General features: G+C 47.9%; 1 protein-coding gene across 2 annotated transcripts in view; it reads left to right on the forward strand.

Moving 5' to 3' along the window:
- Positions 1-875: 875 nt before the first annotated feature.
- Positions 876-13,510, forward strand: part of Klhdc4 (kelch domain containing 4) — a 33,838-nt gene continuing 21,203 nt past the window's right edge. Inside the window, exons 1-5 of one of the 2 annotated variants that reach the window (XM_052729738.1) lie at positions 876-1,049; positions 3,334-3,425; positions 6,829-6,907; positions 7,891-7,989; positions 12,683-12,819. In XM_052729738.1, coding sequence (XP_052585698.1) covers positions 951-1,049; positions 3,334-3,425; positions 6,829-6,907; positions 7,891-7,989; positions 12,683-12,819 — 506 coding nt within the window. In that variant the 5' untranslated portion in view covers positions 876-950. Of the gene's footprint in view, positions 1,050-3,333; positions 3,426-6,828; positions 6,908-7,890; positions 7,990-12,682; positions 12,820-13,510 lie in introns of those variants that run through there. The other variant, XM_052729739.1, reaches the window with a different exon arrangement.

The following is a 13,510-nucleotide window of genomic DNA, read 5'->3' on the forward strand; positions in this document are numbered from 1 at the left end:
GGACATTTGTGATACTGTTTTTATGAATCGTCACCCACCGGTGCTAGGTGGGACTTTTGTTTTTGTTTTGTTTTGTTTTTTCCAGACAGGGTTTCTCTGTGTCCTGGAACTCACTTTGTAGACCAGGCTGGCTTCGAGCTCAAAGAGATCCTCCTGGCTCTGCCTCCCAAGTGCTGGGATTAAAGGCGTGCGCCACCACCGCCCGGCCTAAGGCAGTTTTTTTAAAGGCTGTGCTTTGGCAGCGTTCCCATAGAGAAGTAAGATCATTTGCGTTCCCTTTGTCGATATTTTGCTTGTCCTTGCTCTTGCTTTGCGGCATTCCATGAGTACAGCCCAAAGATGACACTCTAGGCAATAAGCATTTTCACTCAGCTTTTTCAAACCGCAGGATCCGTCTTCCACTTGGCTGTTTGAGTTAAATTCTGGAGCATATTTTCCTGTCACATATTTGTCATACCATAAATTGAGCACCATTGGGAGGGTAGATTGACATCACCTGCCCGAGCCTTCCAATGGAGAGACATGTCGGTCCAGCGGAGCCACGGCGGCAGAAGGGCAAAGACTGTTCTCTCGCTTAGGGCAGTGCCTCAAGAGCCTGACATTGCCTGGCACATTTTACTTGAGTAGGGAATGGGGCTGCCTTAACTAGGGTCAGGAATCCCCTAAGTGCATGGAAATTTCTCTGGGAAATGAGACCTCCAGAATTCCGCTTGCTCCTGTCTAGTTTAGAGTCACCCATCAAGCTAGTGTACTTGGGAGCAGCCACGTACTGAAGCCGCCCGAGACGCACTGGCTGGCGGACCCAAATACTCGTGGAGCCGGCTGCTCGACGGAACACCGGAGAAACGGACAGGAAGTGACCTTTATTTAGCGCGCGCTCATTTCCGGCTGGGCAGAACGCCGCTTGCTCTTCTTCCGTCGTTTCCAGGTGCCGCTTCAGAACCAGCACGATGGGCAAGAAAGGCAAGAAAGAGAAGAAGGGCCGCGGCGCGGAGAAGACGGCCGCCAAGATGGAGAAGAAGGTGTCCAAGCGCTCTCGGAAGGAGGAGGTGAGCGGGGCATGGAGGGACGGGCCGTGGAGGGAGGCGTGGCGTGGTCTGTGACTGCGGGCGGGAGACTGGGAGCCGGAGTTGGGCCCGGGGTCTGTGGGTGGCTGGCCTGCGCCGATCCCAGCGCCCTCAGGCCTCCCCGTTTCTCCCGTGCCCCTCCGCAGCACCGGTACTCCTCGTTTACCTGGTCGCTCTCTCCCCCCTTTCTTTGAACATCAGATCTGTCCCGGACGCCATTCGGTTCTGCTTGCTTCCCTTTCTGGTAGAGATTAAGTGGAGGAGAACCTGAAGTTGAGTGTCTCCTACTTTGTCCGGATGTGCGTTCTGGGAGTATTCTTAACTGTACTGCGCTTATTTTATTTTATTTTTTTGGTTTTTTGAGACAGGGTTTCTCTGTGTAGCTTTGCGCCTTTTCCTGGATCTCGCTCTGTAGACCAGGCTGGCCTCGAACTCACAAAGATCCACCTTCCTCTGCCTCCCGAGTGCTGGGATTAAAGGCGTGTGCCACCACCGCCCGGCTTATTATTTTTTTTAAAGGAGAGCAATTCCTTCAACAGTCTTAGGGAGTGAGCCGCTTTAGGATTTTTAATGTCTTTTTGAGTCAGGGTTTTTCTTTGTAGCTCTGGTTGTTCTGGAACTCACTCTGTAGAGCAGGCGACCCTTGAACTCATAGATCCTCCTGCCTCTGCCTTCCGAGTACTGGACTAAAGGCCTGTGGCACCACCGCTCGGAGGCACAAGTAGGATTAAGTAACCAAACAAGTCGTTGGAACTGTGGGGTATTCCATAACAGTAGGTGGTGGCCCCCACTATCATATTTTCCCACACACCTATTATCCCAGGAACTGCAGATGGATCAGCGCTGAACTTCGGGCTAAGTGTAGTGCTTGCACTTTGTCTTAGGTCTTTCTCCCATGGGGCAGCTGTGATGACCAGGGTTTGCCCAGTGGTTTGCCAGGCACAGGGTTTCCTGGGCTCCCATCCTCAGAACTTGGGAAGAGGGCACCTCAGTTGAGAAAATACATCCATAAGATTGGCCTGTACAGGGCTGAAGAGGTGGCTCAGCCGTTAAGAGCATATGTTGCTCTTTCAGAGGATCCAGGGTTGATTCTGTGCACCCACATGGTAGCTCACAACTGTCTGGCCTTTGTGGGTACCATTTTCGAACATGGTGCACAGACAAACATTCAGACAAAACTCCTACACACATAAAATAATACATTTAAAAAAACTGGCTTATAGGCAAGTCTGGGGGGGTATTGTCTTGCTTAGTAATTGATGTAGGAGGGTCTAACCCACTCCCACTGTGGGCATTTCCATACGTAGACAGGTGGTCCTGGATTGTTAAGGAAGTAAGCTGAGCAAGCCAAGGAAAAAGGAAAAAAAAACAAAAACAAAAAACAAAACCAAACAAGCCAGTAAGTAGCTTTCCTCCTTGGTGTCTGCTTCATTTCCTGCCCCCAGGTTCCTGCCTTGAATTCTTGATCTGACTTCCTTTCATGATGGAATATAAGCTGTAAGATGCAATAAACTCTCCCCTCCCCAGGTTGCTTTTTATCACAGCACTAGAAAACAAGCTAGGCCAACCTAGTAAATGCAGGGGAGTGGGCACTGGGGGTGTGTGGGAAGACGGGCTGTCCAGTATGCTTGTGAACTGATGCCTTACTGTCTAGGTCTACTGTCACAGCTGGGAAGTAGGGACTAGTGAGTGGTAGACCACAGGTCACCACTGGATTCTGTCATTCAGGCATTGTTTCAAAGGACTTAAGGCCTGTTCTCCTAGAGCTCATATGTTACGGGGATGGGAGTGGGAGCTGAAAACCGGTAAGCAAGAGAAATCCCAGGCCCGGCTATGTCGACAGCAAGGCAGGCTGTTGGCACAAACAGGTTGTCAGAGGCCATTGAAGGCAGTGTGGCCAGAGTGAGATCCCCTTCATAGAAAACCTTTGGTTGGTAGGAGGGATGGTGTATGCATCTGCACCTACAGAAAAGCTGCCATTGGTGACACAATGAATATTTTCTTTCTTTTTTTTTTCTTTCTGGAGCTGAGGACCAAACCCAGGGCCTTGTGCCTGCTAGGCAAGCACTCTACCACTGAGTTAAATCCCCAACCCAACTCTGAATATTTTCTGAATGTGTCAAGTTCTGGGTGTTTTCAGACGCATATTAGGACTCAGGTGTGATTGGATCCCAGTCTAGTCAGACCAATGGGGAAAAAGCTGTCTATGCCTTTAATTCTAAGACAGGTTAGACAGTCTCACATGTAGCTATGTTTGTATCTTTAGGAAGATCTGGAGGCCCTCATAGCCCATTTCCAGACCCTAGATGCCAAAAAGACCCAGGTCACAGAGACATCATGTTCTCCACCCACCCCACGGTAAGTGAGCAAGCTTTGTTTCTCCTTTTTTGCGGGGGAAGCTAGGGGGTTTTGAGACAGGGTTTCCATGTAACCCTGGCTATTCTGGAATGCTCTCTGTAGATCAGGCTGGCCTCAGAACTCAGAGATCTGCCAGCCTCTGCCCTCCCAATACTAGGAAGAACTGTCTGTCATCGTGCTCTACAGAGGCATGAGGAGGTGGTCTCTCAACATTCCCTTGCCACAGATTGTGACAAAGACATGGCCCCAGTGAGCTTCCCTTTGGTTCTCAAGTATTTTAAGAATGTGTTACAGGTGTAGACTGAAGAGCACCACAGATTTTTGCTGTTCTTAATGCTTTTTTATTTACATGTGCAAAGCTTGTTAAACATAAACTCTAAATTTGCCATTCTAAGTGAATTTATAACTTATGAGAAAGGTCCCAAGGCTTTTGTGGATTCATACACTTATAAAATGGGCTGAATGAACAACTTGGTCTCCATTGGATTTTTTCCTCCAGGTCCTAACATTGAATCCTTTTTAATTTGATTTGTGGCCCTCTAATACTTGTCTGTGCTATTTAGCCGAAGCTCAGAATCCTCAGGAAAGGGCCAGTGCCTTCATGGACTGTCATTTGGGGTAGGGAAAGTGTGTAATAAGCTCTATTGTTCGTGTAGGGAAAGTGTGTAAGCCTCTCTGCCTCTAGCCCCATTTTGTTTGGTTAAAAAATGAGTGCTTCGGGGCTGGAGAGATGGCTCAGAGGTTAAGAGCACCGACTGCTCTTCCAGAGGTCCTGAGTTCAATTCCCAGCAACCGCATGGTGGCTCACAGCCATCTGTAATGAGATCTGGCGCCCTCTTCTGTATACATAACAAATAAATAAACATCTTTAAAAAAAAAAAAAAAAAAAAATGAGTGCTTCATTTTCCCAGACTGGGATTGAGTTTGTCCTGCCATAACTTGCTTGAGTGGAAGCCCAAGATGGGGCTCTTGGGGATATGATAATTAGGTACAGTGATGGCTCCAGAGCCTGAATCCCTCTGATGTCACACATGGGCTTTACCTCTCTCGGGTGTGGGAGGGAATCAATGTTGAGCCCTGGAGTGAAGTGGTGGTGGTGAATTCTGCTGGAACTGGCTTTTACTTTTCTCTTCAGTTGGTGTGGTGTCTGGACCCATCTGATTGTTGAAGCAAGCCTGACACCTTCACTCAGGAATCTACTCAGAGTGCAGATGATTCGTCTTCACTCTGAATGTGGATTATTATTTTTTGATGATGATTTGGAACTTTACTAAAGCACCATTGACCCAGAGTTAGGTTTAATGTCAGGGTATAGTTTAAAATGCCTGCAGAGAATGCTTCCTGGTGGCCGGGAACAGGAGGTGGAAGTGAGCTGATGAGATTACATCTTCCTTGATGACCTAAATATTTTCTGACCTCCCACCTTTCAGTTGGGTTTTCAAACCATGTTACTCAGCCTTTCTTTCTCTGAGAGTCAGCTTAAGAGAGGAAAGGGTTACCAGAGCTCATGGTTTTGGCCTCCTCTGATAGGCAGAACAAAACTATGTGAAGGAGCAAAGCTGCTCACCTCATGAAGACCAGGAACAGGATGGAAGAGGCTTCAGGAAAGATGCACCTTTAGAAATTCACTCCAGTGACTTACTCCTCCAACAGTGACTAATGTGTCGACCTCTTCCTGATCCATTCACCTCTCAGTATTGCTACCTGCTGGGGAGCAAGCCTTTAGCCTCTGAGCCTTTTGGAAATTTTTTTTTTTTTTTTTGGTTTTTCGAGACAGGGTTTCTCTGTGTAGCTTTGCGCCTTTTCCTGGAACTCACTTGGTAGCCCAGGCTGGCCTCGAACTCACAGAGATCCGCCTGGCTCTGCCTCCCGAGTGCTGGGATTAAAGGCGTGTGCCACCACCTCCCGGCTTGCCTTTTGGAAATTTTATATCCAAACATAACAAGAATGTATAATGTATAGGCCCGGGTGTGGCTTAATAGCAGAGAAGGACCTAGCACTGGGTTGTGTAAGATTTGGAGTGACAGGAGTTTGGGACACTGTTCTTTATATTATTATGTAGCTTATTCTTTGACCATGTCATGTGCATTCGATTCTGATTATGCCCTCCACATCCCCATTCTTATACATGTGACATAAGTGTGTCACCTCAACCCTTTTCAGTTGAGTTCAGCGGGATTGCTTATGCTTACATTGCTGTGCTGTGCAGTTTCCTACACTGTCCAGCTGTCTCCCTGCTCCCTGCTAAGAGACAGCTTGCTCCTGTCACTGTGGACCTGCCTATCTAGAGATTTCTCAGACAGAGAGCAGTGTGGCATTTGTGTTTGGGGACAGACTTCTTCCACTCATTGTGTCTCAGAGGCTCATCCACAGCATAGTGTGCTTCAGAACCCCATTCCTTCCTAGGACTGCCTAGGCCACGTATCGTTCTGTGTCACACTTGGCTGGTCTACACATCTGTAACGTCTTGGGCTGTTCTGCACTTGGTGCTTGTGAACAGCGCTATGATGAGTCCAGCCTGCACTGGCACTTCAGATCCATGTCAGTTCTGGGCCTTGCTTTTGAGGGACTGTCAGCTGCCTCTGTGCAGTTGCGTTCCCAATGCTGGTTTCTTCACTGAAGAGTTTCTCAACCTGAGAAATGTTCTGTGCACAGTAAATCCCCAAGAGATGAATAGAGGGTTCCGAGTCCCCAGACACAACTTGACCTTACTACCCATTTTTCTTCTGAGAAGCATCTTCTAGAGTGAGTGTTGTGGTCCACACTGGGACACATCACTGTGCAGGATCTGAGAACTGGGCTTCTGCAGGGTTGTTCCCATGGTCACCGCATCTGCTCTAGCTTTCTGCTTCCATAGTCAGATGTACACATTCTCCACAGCTGTTCTGTTGCTGTGTAAGTAGGGAGTGTTGATGGTTTCTATCGATGGTGTTGGGCCTCATACTGAAAAACTTCAGTAGTGAACTTGGATCTTTTGTTATTTATTTGTATGTGAGTATGTGCATACACATCTGTCACTGTGCACATGTAGAGGTGTTAGGACAGCTTGTGAGAGTTAGTTCTCCCCTGTCATGTGAGTATGTAGGTTACCAGGGATGGAGCTCAGGTCATCGGATTTAGCCACAAGAGCCTTTACTGAACCATTTTACTAACCTTAGACTTGGTAGAATTTTGATTGTGATTTAATTATGTGTGTGTACATACATTCATATATACATATACATACACACACACACACACACACACACACACACACACACACACACACACACATATGCAGACTGGAGGTAGCAGGGTGATTTTTGGTCCTGTCCTCTGAGGGGTTAAGGAAGGGAAGGGGAGTCTGTGCTTCGCATAGTGTCATGTTCTCTGATGTTGTTCCTCTGTGGCTTGTGTCTTGCAGGTTAAATGCCTCCCTGTCTGCTCACCCTGAGAAAGATGAATTAATCCTTTTCGGAGGTGAATATTTCAATGGCCAAAAAGTAAAGTATATATGTTTTTCTTTTCCTCCCAACTTTTTCAGGGCTCATTTGAAGTCCATTTAAATTGGTGATAGAAGCAGGCCTCTGTCCTGTGACTTCCCTCTTGTACTTCCCACACTCTCAGTGTCAGACCTGATGTGGGTAGTGCTTGGCCAGCCACCAGGATCCCTCAGGGACTGGCAGTGGGGGCTTGAGTGCTGCAGGGGTCCTGGTGTCTTCTAGTCAGCAGAGCCTAGCTCCATTGGGCCATATGTGTACACAGAATGAGTGCTCTTGAATTGAGAAAGTGCCGGTGAACTGAGGGGCCAGAAAACCCTGAGGTTTGGAGTGTGGAAGGAAAGCAGTTGAAAGTGTGGGCTCCTCCAGTAGCCTGTGACAAGCTCCAAGTGTCACTTCACTTGTCCAGCTCGCTCTCTCTGTGTTCTCATGCACTTAAACACTGGTTTAAATTCAGAGAGTGATGGAGTCTTGCTGTGCAGCAGAGGCTCTTGGAACCTGAGGAGTTAATGGGCATGATGACATTGGTCCCTGACTTAAGGGTCTTGTGTGTGAGCTTTAAGTCTAGAGTGGTGAAAGACAGTGATGCTGCAGCCACTGTCGTCATGTCAGCAGGGCTCTGTGATGTGGCAGTGCTTTTTAAATGACAGGTGATGTGGTAGATGACCGCCAGCCGTCCTGAGGCTAGTGTTCCGAACCCATGTTAAGGTGGGCTGGGCTGAGAGGGCTGCGAGGGGGAGGTCTGATGGGTTAGCCTTACAGTGCATCTTCCATTTAGTATTTTTGCCTGTTCATAAATGCATTGAGACTCAAGCCTGAGGCGAGTCGGGAGCATCTGTCATGTCCTCCCAGACAGTCTTGGGGCTTACCCATGGCCTGTCTGCACTGGGGTGACTAGTGTACAAGCTTCCTGGAGCATGCTCACTGTTGTTGTCATTGCTGTGTGCATGTCATTGTGGTATGGCTGATCCACTTCCTTCCTGCAGACCTTCATGTATAATGACCTCTACATCTACAGTATCAGAAAGGACACCTGGACGAAAGTTGACATCCCTGGCCCACCTCCACGGCGCTGTGCTCATCAGGTAATGCCGGAACTGACTGTCCCAGAGTCATCTACAGATGACAGGCCACCTCCTGCTTCCCTCCTGCTACATCCGTCTGGGTCTTTGAGACAGGGTCTCACACTGTGGCTTAGGTTTGTTTTGGACTCAGGGCATCCTCCTGCCTTCAGCCTCCTGCATGCTGGAATGAGAGGCTGGAGCCGCCAGCCTGGGCTCTGCCATCTTCGCAGGACACTTTACTCAGTTCCGTTGCTCTGGTCTCTTCACCTGTGAGAAGGGAATGAGCCTCTGCTCTGAGTGATGTGATGATGGAATGTTAAAAAAAGGAAAGAAGGATGCATCTGGTTTGAAGTGTTGAGGAATGCTTTCTTGAATTACCTCTCAGCTAGCAGCGTTAAGTCCCAAGTGAAGAACTGATGCATTGGATTCCTATGTTATTTTATTTATTTATTTTTTCAAATGTGGAATTCATAGATTTTTTTTTTCCTATTTGTATATGTATTTAAAAATTTTTTAAATTTATATTTCATGTGCATTGGTGGTTTTTTGTTTGTTTGTTTGTTTGTTTGGGTTTTTTTTGGTTTTTCGAGACAGGGTTTCTCCGTGTAGTTTTAGTGCCTGTCCTGGATCTCGCTCTGTAGACCAGGCTGACCTCGAACTCACAGAGATCCTTCTGGCTGTGCCTCCTGAGTCCTGGAATTAAAGGCCTGCGCCACCGGCACCCAACTTTGTGCATTGGTGTTTTGCCTGCATGTATGTCTGTGTGAGGGTGTTAGATACCCTGAAACTAGAGTTACAGATAGTTGTGAGCTTCCATGTGGGTGCTGGGAATTGAACCTGGGTCCTCTGGAAGAGAAGCCAGTGCTCTTAACTGTCGAGCCATCTCTAGTCCTGGGTATGTATTTTTTTAACTTAAAATTTTTTTACATTATTTAGTGTGTGTGTGTGTGCGCGTGCGTGCGTGTGTGCGTGTGTGTGCGTGCGTGCGTATGTGCGTGTGTGTGCGTGCGTGCGTGCGTGTGTATTTACCGTGGCACACATTTGGAGGTCCGAGGACAGCTTTGGGGGATCGGGTTCTCCTTTCAGCACGTGGTTTCCTGAGACTGAACTCAGGTCACCAGGTCTGGTGGCAAGCACCTTTACCTGCTGAGCTACCTGACTGAACACTACTTTTTCTTTTCAATAACTTTAGTAGTTGATGGTTTCTTTGTTCTGCTCTTTCTAGCTTCTTTGGTGGAGGCCTACCTCCTCTTATTTCTTCTTACTAGAAGCATGTAAAGCTGCAAATCCCCCCTGCGCCCAATGTGGCTACAGCTCTGTCCTGCATACACTTGGTGCTTTGTGTTTTCATGTGGTCGAGTGAATCTAGATCATTCTGATGTATTTGGATATGTTATTTGATCTGTGGGTTACAGAATGTAGCAGTTACTTAATCTACAAATATGTTGGAATTTTTTTCAGATAGCTTTTTGTTGTTAGAGTCTCATTCTATTGCAAGGAAACCTTCATGATTCATCCTGTTCGAGGGTTATCTTGTGGCCCCATGTGGTCTCTTGATAAAAAGACTGTGTGTCCTTCAGCTGTATTGCCTGACTAGCATTCGGGTCTTCTGTGAACTCACTGATGGATCCCTGATGACCTGTGTTCTGGAGTTCACTGCCTGTGCTTAGTATAGCCACCTCCCTTCTTAGAACTTAGGTTTATATGATGGATCCTAACACTCTGCCTTCCCTCTTTAGTGGCTTTTTAAGGTACTTTCTTAAGAACTGTGCTGTGGGGCTGCAGAGATGGCTCTGTGGTTAAGATAACTAGCCGTTCTTCCAGAGGACATGGGTTTGGTTCCCAGCACCCACATGTGGCTCACATTCCTGAAAGTGTTTCTGACTTGAGGACTTTGACATGGTGCCCACAATGGAGGGATGCTTAAAGGCCACACTGTGGTTTCAAAAGAAATGTGTCTGTTCCCACTCCCTAGAGGCCACTTCCAGTTACTGACTATAAAACCAGCCAAGTGCATGTATCTGGAATGGGTTTTATAGGAGGTGATAAGGAACCTTGAAGGCTGATTGCCACTCTCTGTGTTCTCTTTGTGGCTGAGGGAGGCAGACCTGAGCCTGGCAGTTCTTTGCTGCATATGTGGGCCTTGGTCTTGGTTCTGGTCTTGGCAAGAATCCCATGGCCTGCCCTGCTTAGCTTCCTTCTCAGATCACAGGCCTGGAAAAGAGCCTGGGGCTAAGTAACTGGACAGGGTCTCACCGTGTAGCTTTGGCTCTTGAACTCACAAAGATAGATTAGCCTGCCTCTGCTTCCCAAGTGCTGGGATTAAAGGTGTGCAGCACTGCCTGGCAATAGGTGGGTCTATTCTTTGCACAGATGTTAACAACGTCTCAGGGGCTGTACACCGAGTCTCCAGGGGAGCCCATCCCATGATCTTGGCACTGTGGCTCATGCTTCATCCTTTTGGTTGCCAAGCTCTGATGAACAATGGTGGAAGCTTCAGCTTTGATACTTTGGGGCTGAGGTGCTGGTGTGGCATTGCTCTGCTCTCCGTGGGTCCTTGGGCTAGACTGGTTGGGACAGTAAAGTTCCTGCAGAGGGAACCTTCAGGCCCTACCTTCACGCTTTTGTCAGCCTTTTCTAGTTTTATTGTGTATTTGTGCTGCTGTAGATAACACAGTGCTATGGTAGAGTAGTTTTTTCTTCACAGGTTGGGAGACAGGCAGCATCTTAGTGCTGTATAGGGTGTGGTAGGCAGGTATGCACGTCTGCCATCCCAGCATTCAGGAGATGGAGGTAGGAGATTCAGAAGCTCATAGCCATCCTTGGATACATAATGAGTTTGAGACTAGCCTGGGCTACGTGAGGCTTTGTTTTTATTTTAAAGAAGTGAGTTTTGGTCCGGGCGATAGTGGGGCATGCCTTTAATCCCAGCACTTAGGAGGCAGAGGCTGGCGGATCTCTGTGAGTTTGAGGCCAGCCTGGGCTACAGAGCGAGTTCCAGGATAGCCGGGGCTGTTACACAGACAGAGGGGGAAAAAAAGAAGTGAGTTTTGTAGAGAATGTTCAGACAAACAGCAATCCTTACCTCTAGATTTTTTTTTTTTTGGTTTGGTTTTTCGAGACAGGGTTTCTCTGTAGCTTTGGAACCTGTCCTGGACTAGCTCTGTAGACCAGGCTGGCCTCGAACTCGCAGAGATCCACCTGCCTCTGTCTCCTGAGTGCTGGGATTACAGGCGTGCGCCACCACCGCCTGGCAACCTCTATCTAGATCTTTAGAAATAAATATTAACGTTCCACAAATACCTCACGTCATGTGCATGCTTTTTTGTGAAGCACTTTAGATGTGTTGTAGAGCCTAGGAATGGGTTAAGTGGACTGAAGCAGACTGGGGAAACGGCTCTGAGGGTAAGAATGCACTCTTGTTGCACATGAAGCCCTGAGTTAGGACCCCAGCGTCCATGTAAAAATATGGGCATGGTTCACATGCACCTGTGACCCAGTGTTGTCAGTGGCAGAGATGACGGATCACTGGAGCTTGCTACGCAAGCCCAACTCCAGGTTCAGTGAAAGACCCTGTCTTGTTTTTTTTTTTTTTTTTCGAGACAGGGTTTCTCTGTGTAGCTTTGCGCCTTTTCCTGGCACTCACTTGGTAGCCCAGGCTGGCCTCGAACTCACAGAGATCTGCCTGGCTCTGCCTCCCGAGTGCTGGGATTAAAGGCGTGCGCCACCACCACCCAGCGAAAGACCCTGTCTTAAGGAGAATAAGGTAGAGAGCGATAGACAGGACACTCGGATCCTCCTCCTACCTCTGCACCCGCACACAGGCAAGTGCAAACCCCCCATGTGTTTACACCTCATACACTCATACACCTGTGCACACACCTTACATATACCCTTGTGCACATACCTCACACAGTTGCATATGACTTGCATACATGTCCACATACCTCGAACTCACACATATGCATATACCTTACACACATACACATGTACATGTAAACACACCTCACATCCACACATGTGCATATGCCTTACACACACCCATATGTGCATACAATCTCAATACACTCGTACACATGTATGTACACATGTATGTACACATGTAAACGTGCATACATCTCATATGCTCATACACATGTGCATACACCTCACATAGGTGTATATGCCTCACATACATGTTCACATACCTTACATCCACACACGTGCATATGCCTCACATATATACTCATACACCTTATACCCTGTGAATATATATCATACAAGTGCATATGCCGTATATACACTTACATGTGCATAGGACTCATACACATGTTTATACCTCACACTTTCACACATGCATATACCTCATGTACACATAACTAATAATAAAGACAACACTGAAGTGCTTCCTTGTGGTTATTTAATAAACAGAAATGGTATTTGCTGATTGAGAACCTATGTGAAGTTATAGTAACTGCTCATTTAATAGGACAGTACGTTGTCTGAATGTGAGTAGCTGTCTGTCTTGCCGTCTAGGGAAACATGGATGTGTTAGGTCTTTGAGTATAATTAATATGCTTAGGGAAGTTTGTTCTAGAAGCTTCCTCTGGAAGGCAGGAGACAGTGGCTAAGGGTGTCCCTGAGATCTGGGTGAGTGGTGCTGATGCTGCTTGTCATGCTGGGGCTGGCTCTGCTGTCTCATGGCTCACCTAATCTGTTTGCTTTCTTTTAACAGGCTGTGGTGGTGCCCCAGGGTGGTGGGCAGCTGTGGATCTTTGGTGGGGAGTTTGCATCTCCTGATGGCGAGCAGTTCTACCACTACAAGGACCTCTGGGTCCTGCACTTGGCCACCAAGACCTGGGAACAGATTCGGTAAGATTGTGGATGGGAACCTGAGCTCTGGCCTCTGCTTGTGTGCCTGATTGGGTTTAGATTATGAGTGGGGCAAGGAGGGTGCAGGGTGCTTTCCTGTGTGGTGGGGGCGAGGGCTTTGGTGGAGGCAATCTTTGGGGTGGTGTGCAGCGAGCAGTGTGTCGGCCTGAGTCACCCCTCTCCATGCAGCTCTTCCAGTGTAGGTTAAGCCTGCTGCAGGTCAAGCTGCTCCTGATGGAGATCTGTCATGATAAGACCAGGAGATGGCCCTGTGTCAGACAGATGTAGAAATGGCAGAGCTGCTCAGAGAAGGGAGGAACCTTCATGGTTCTCAGGAAGCCAGACATGCAGTACTGCTGCTTGATTCTCTCTTCTGGTGGCCTCTGCTGTGTCTCTGTCGTACTGTATTGGAATGAGAATTGCTGCAGAGAGGAGCCTGGCAGAAGGGCCAGTTGCCAGCAGACTTACTGATTTCATCTTCTTTGGGTGCTGCCAAGCACTGTTGCCAGGGATGTGCATACCACAGTATAATGGTACTGTCCTCTCTGCTAATAAAGCAGTACACCAATATTAGGCAGGGAGCAAAGTCTCCTGGTCCCAGGACTCCCACTGGAAGAGGTGTGGCTGTCACTGGAGAGAATGTTGAGGGGCCTTTAATTCTTGGTCCTCTTGCCTCCACCTCCTGAGTGCT

Source organism: Peromyscus californicus, unplaced genomic scaffold, assembly GCF_007827085.1.
Source record: "Peromyscus californicus insignis strain IS unplaced genomic scaffold, ASM782708v3 Scaffold_8__1_contigs__length_139910024, whole genome shotgun sequence".
In the NCBI taxonomy this organism is placed as follows: Eukaryota; Metazoa; Chordata; class Mammalia; order Rodentia; family Cricetidae; genus Peromyscus; species Peromyscus californicus.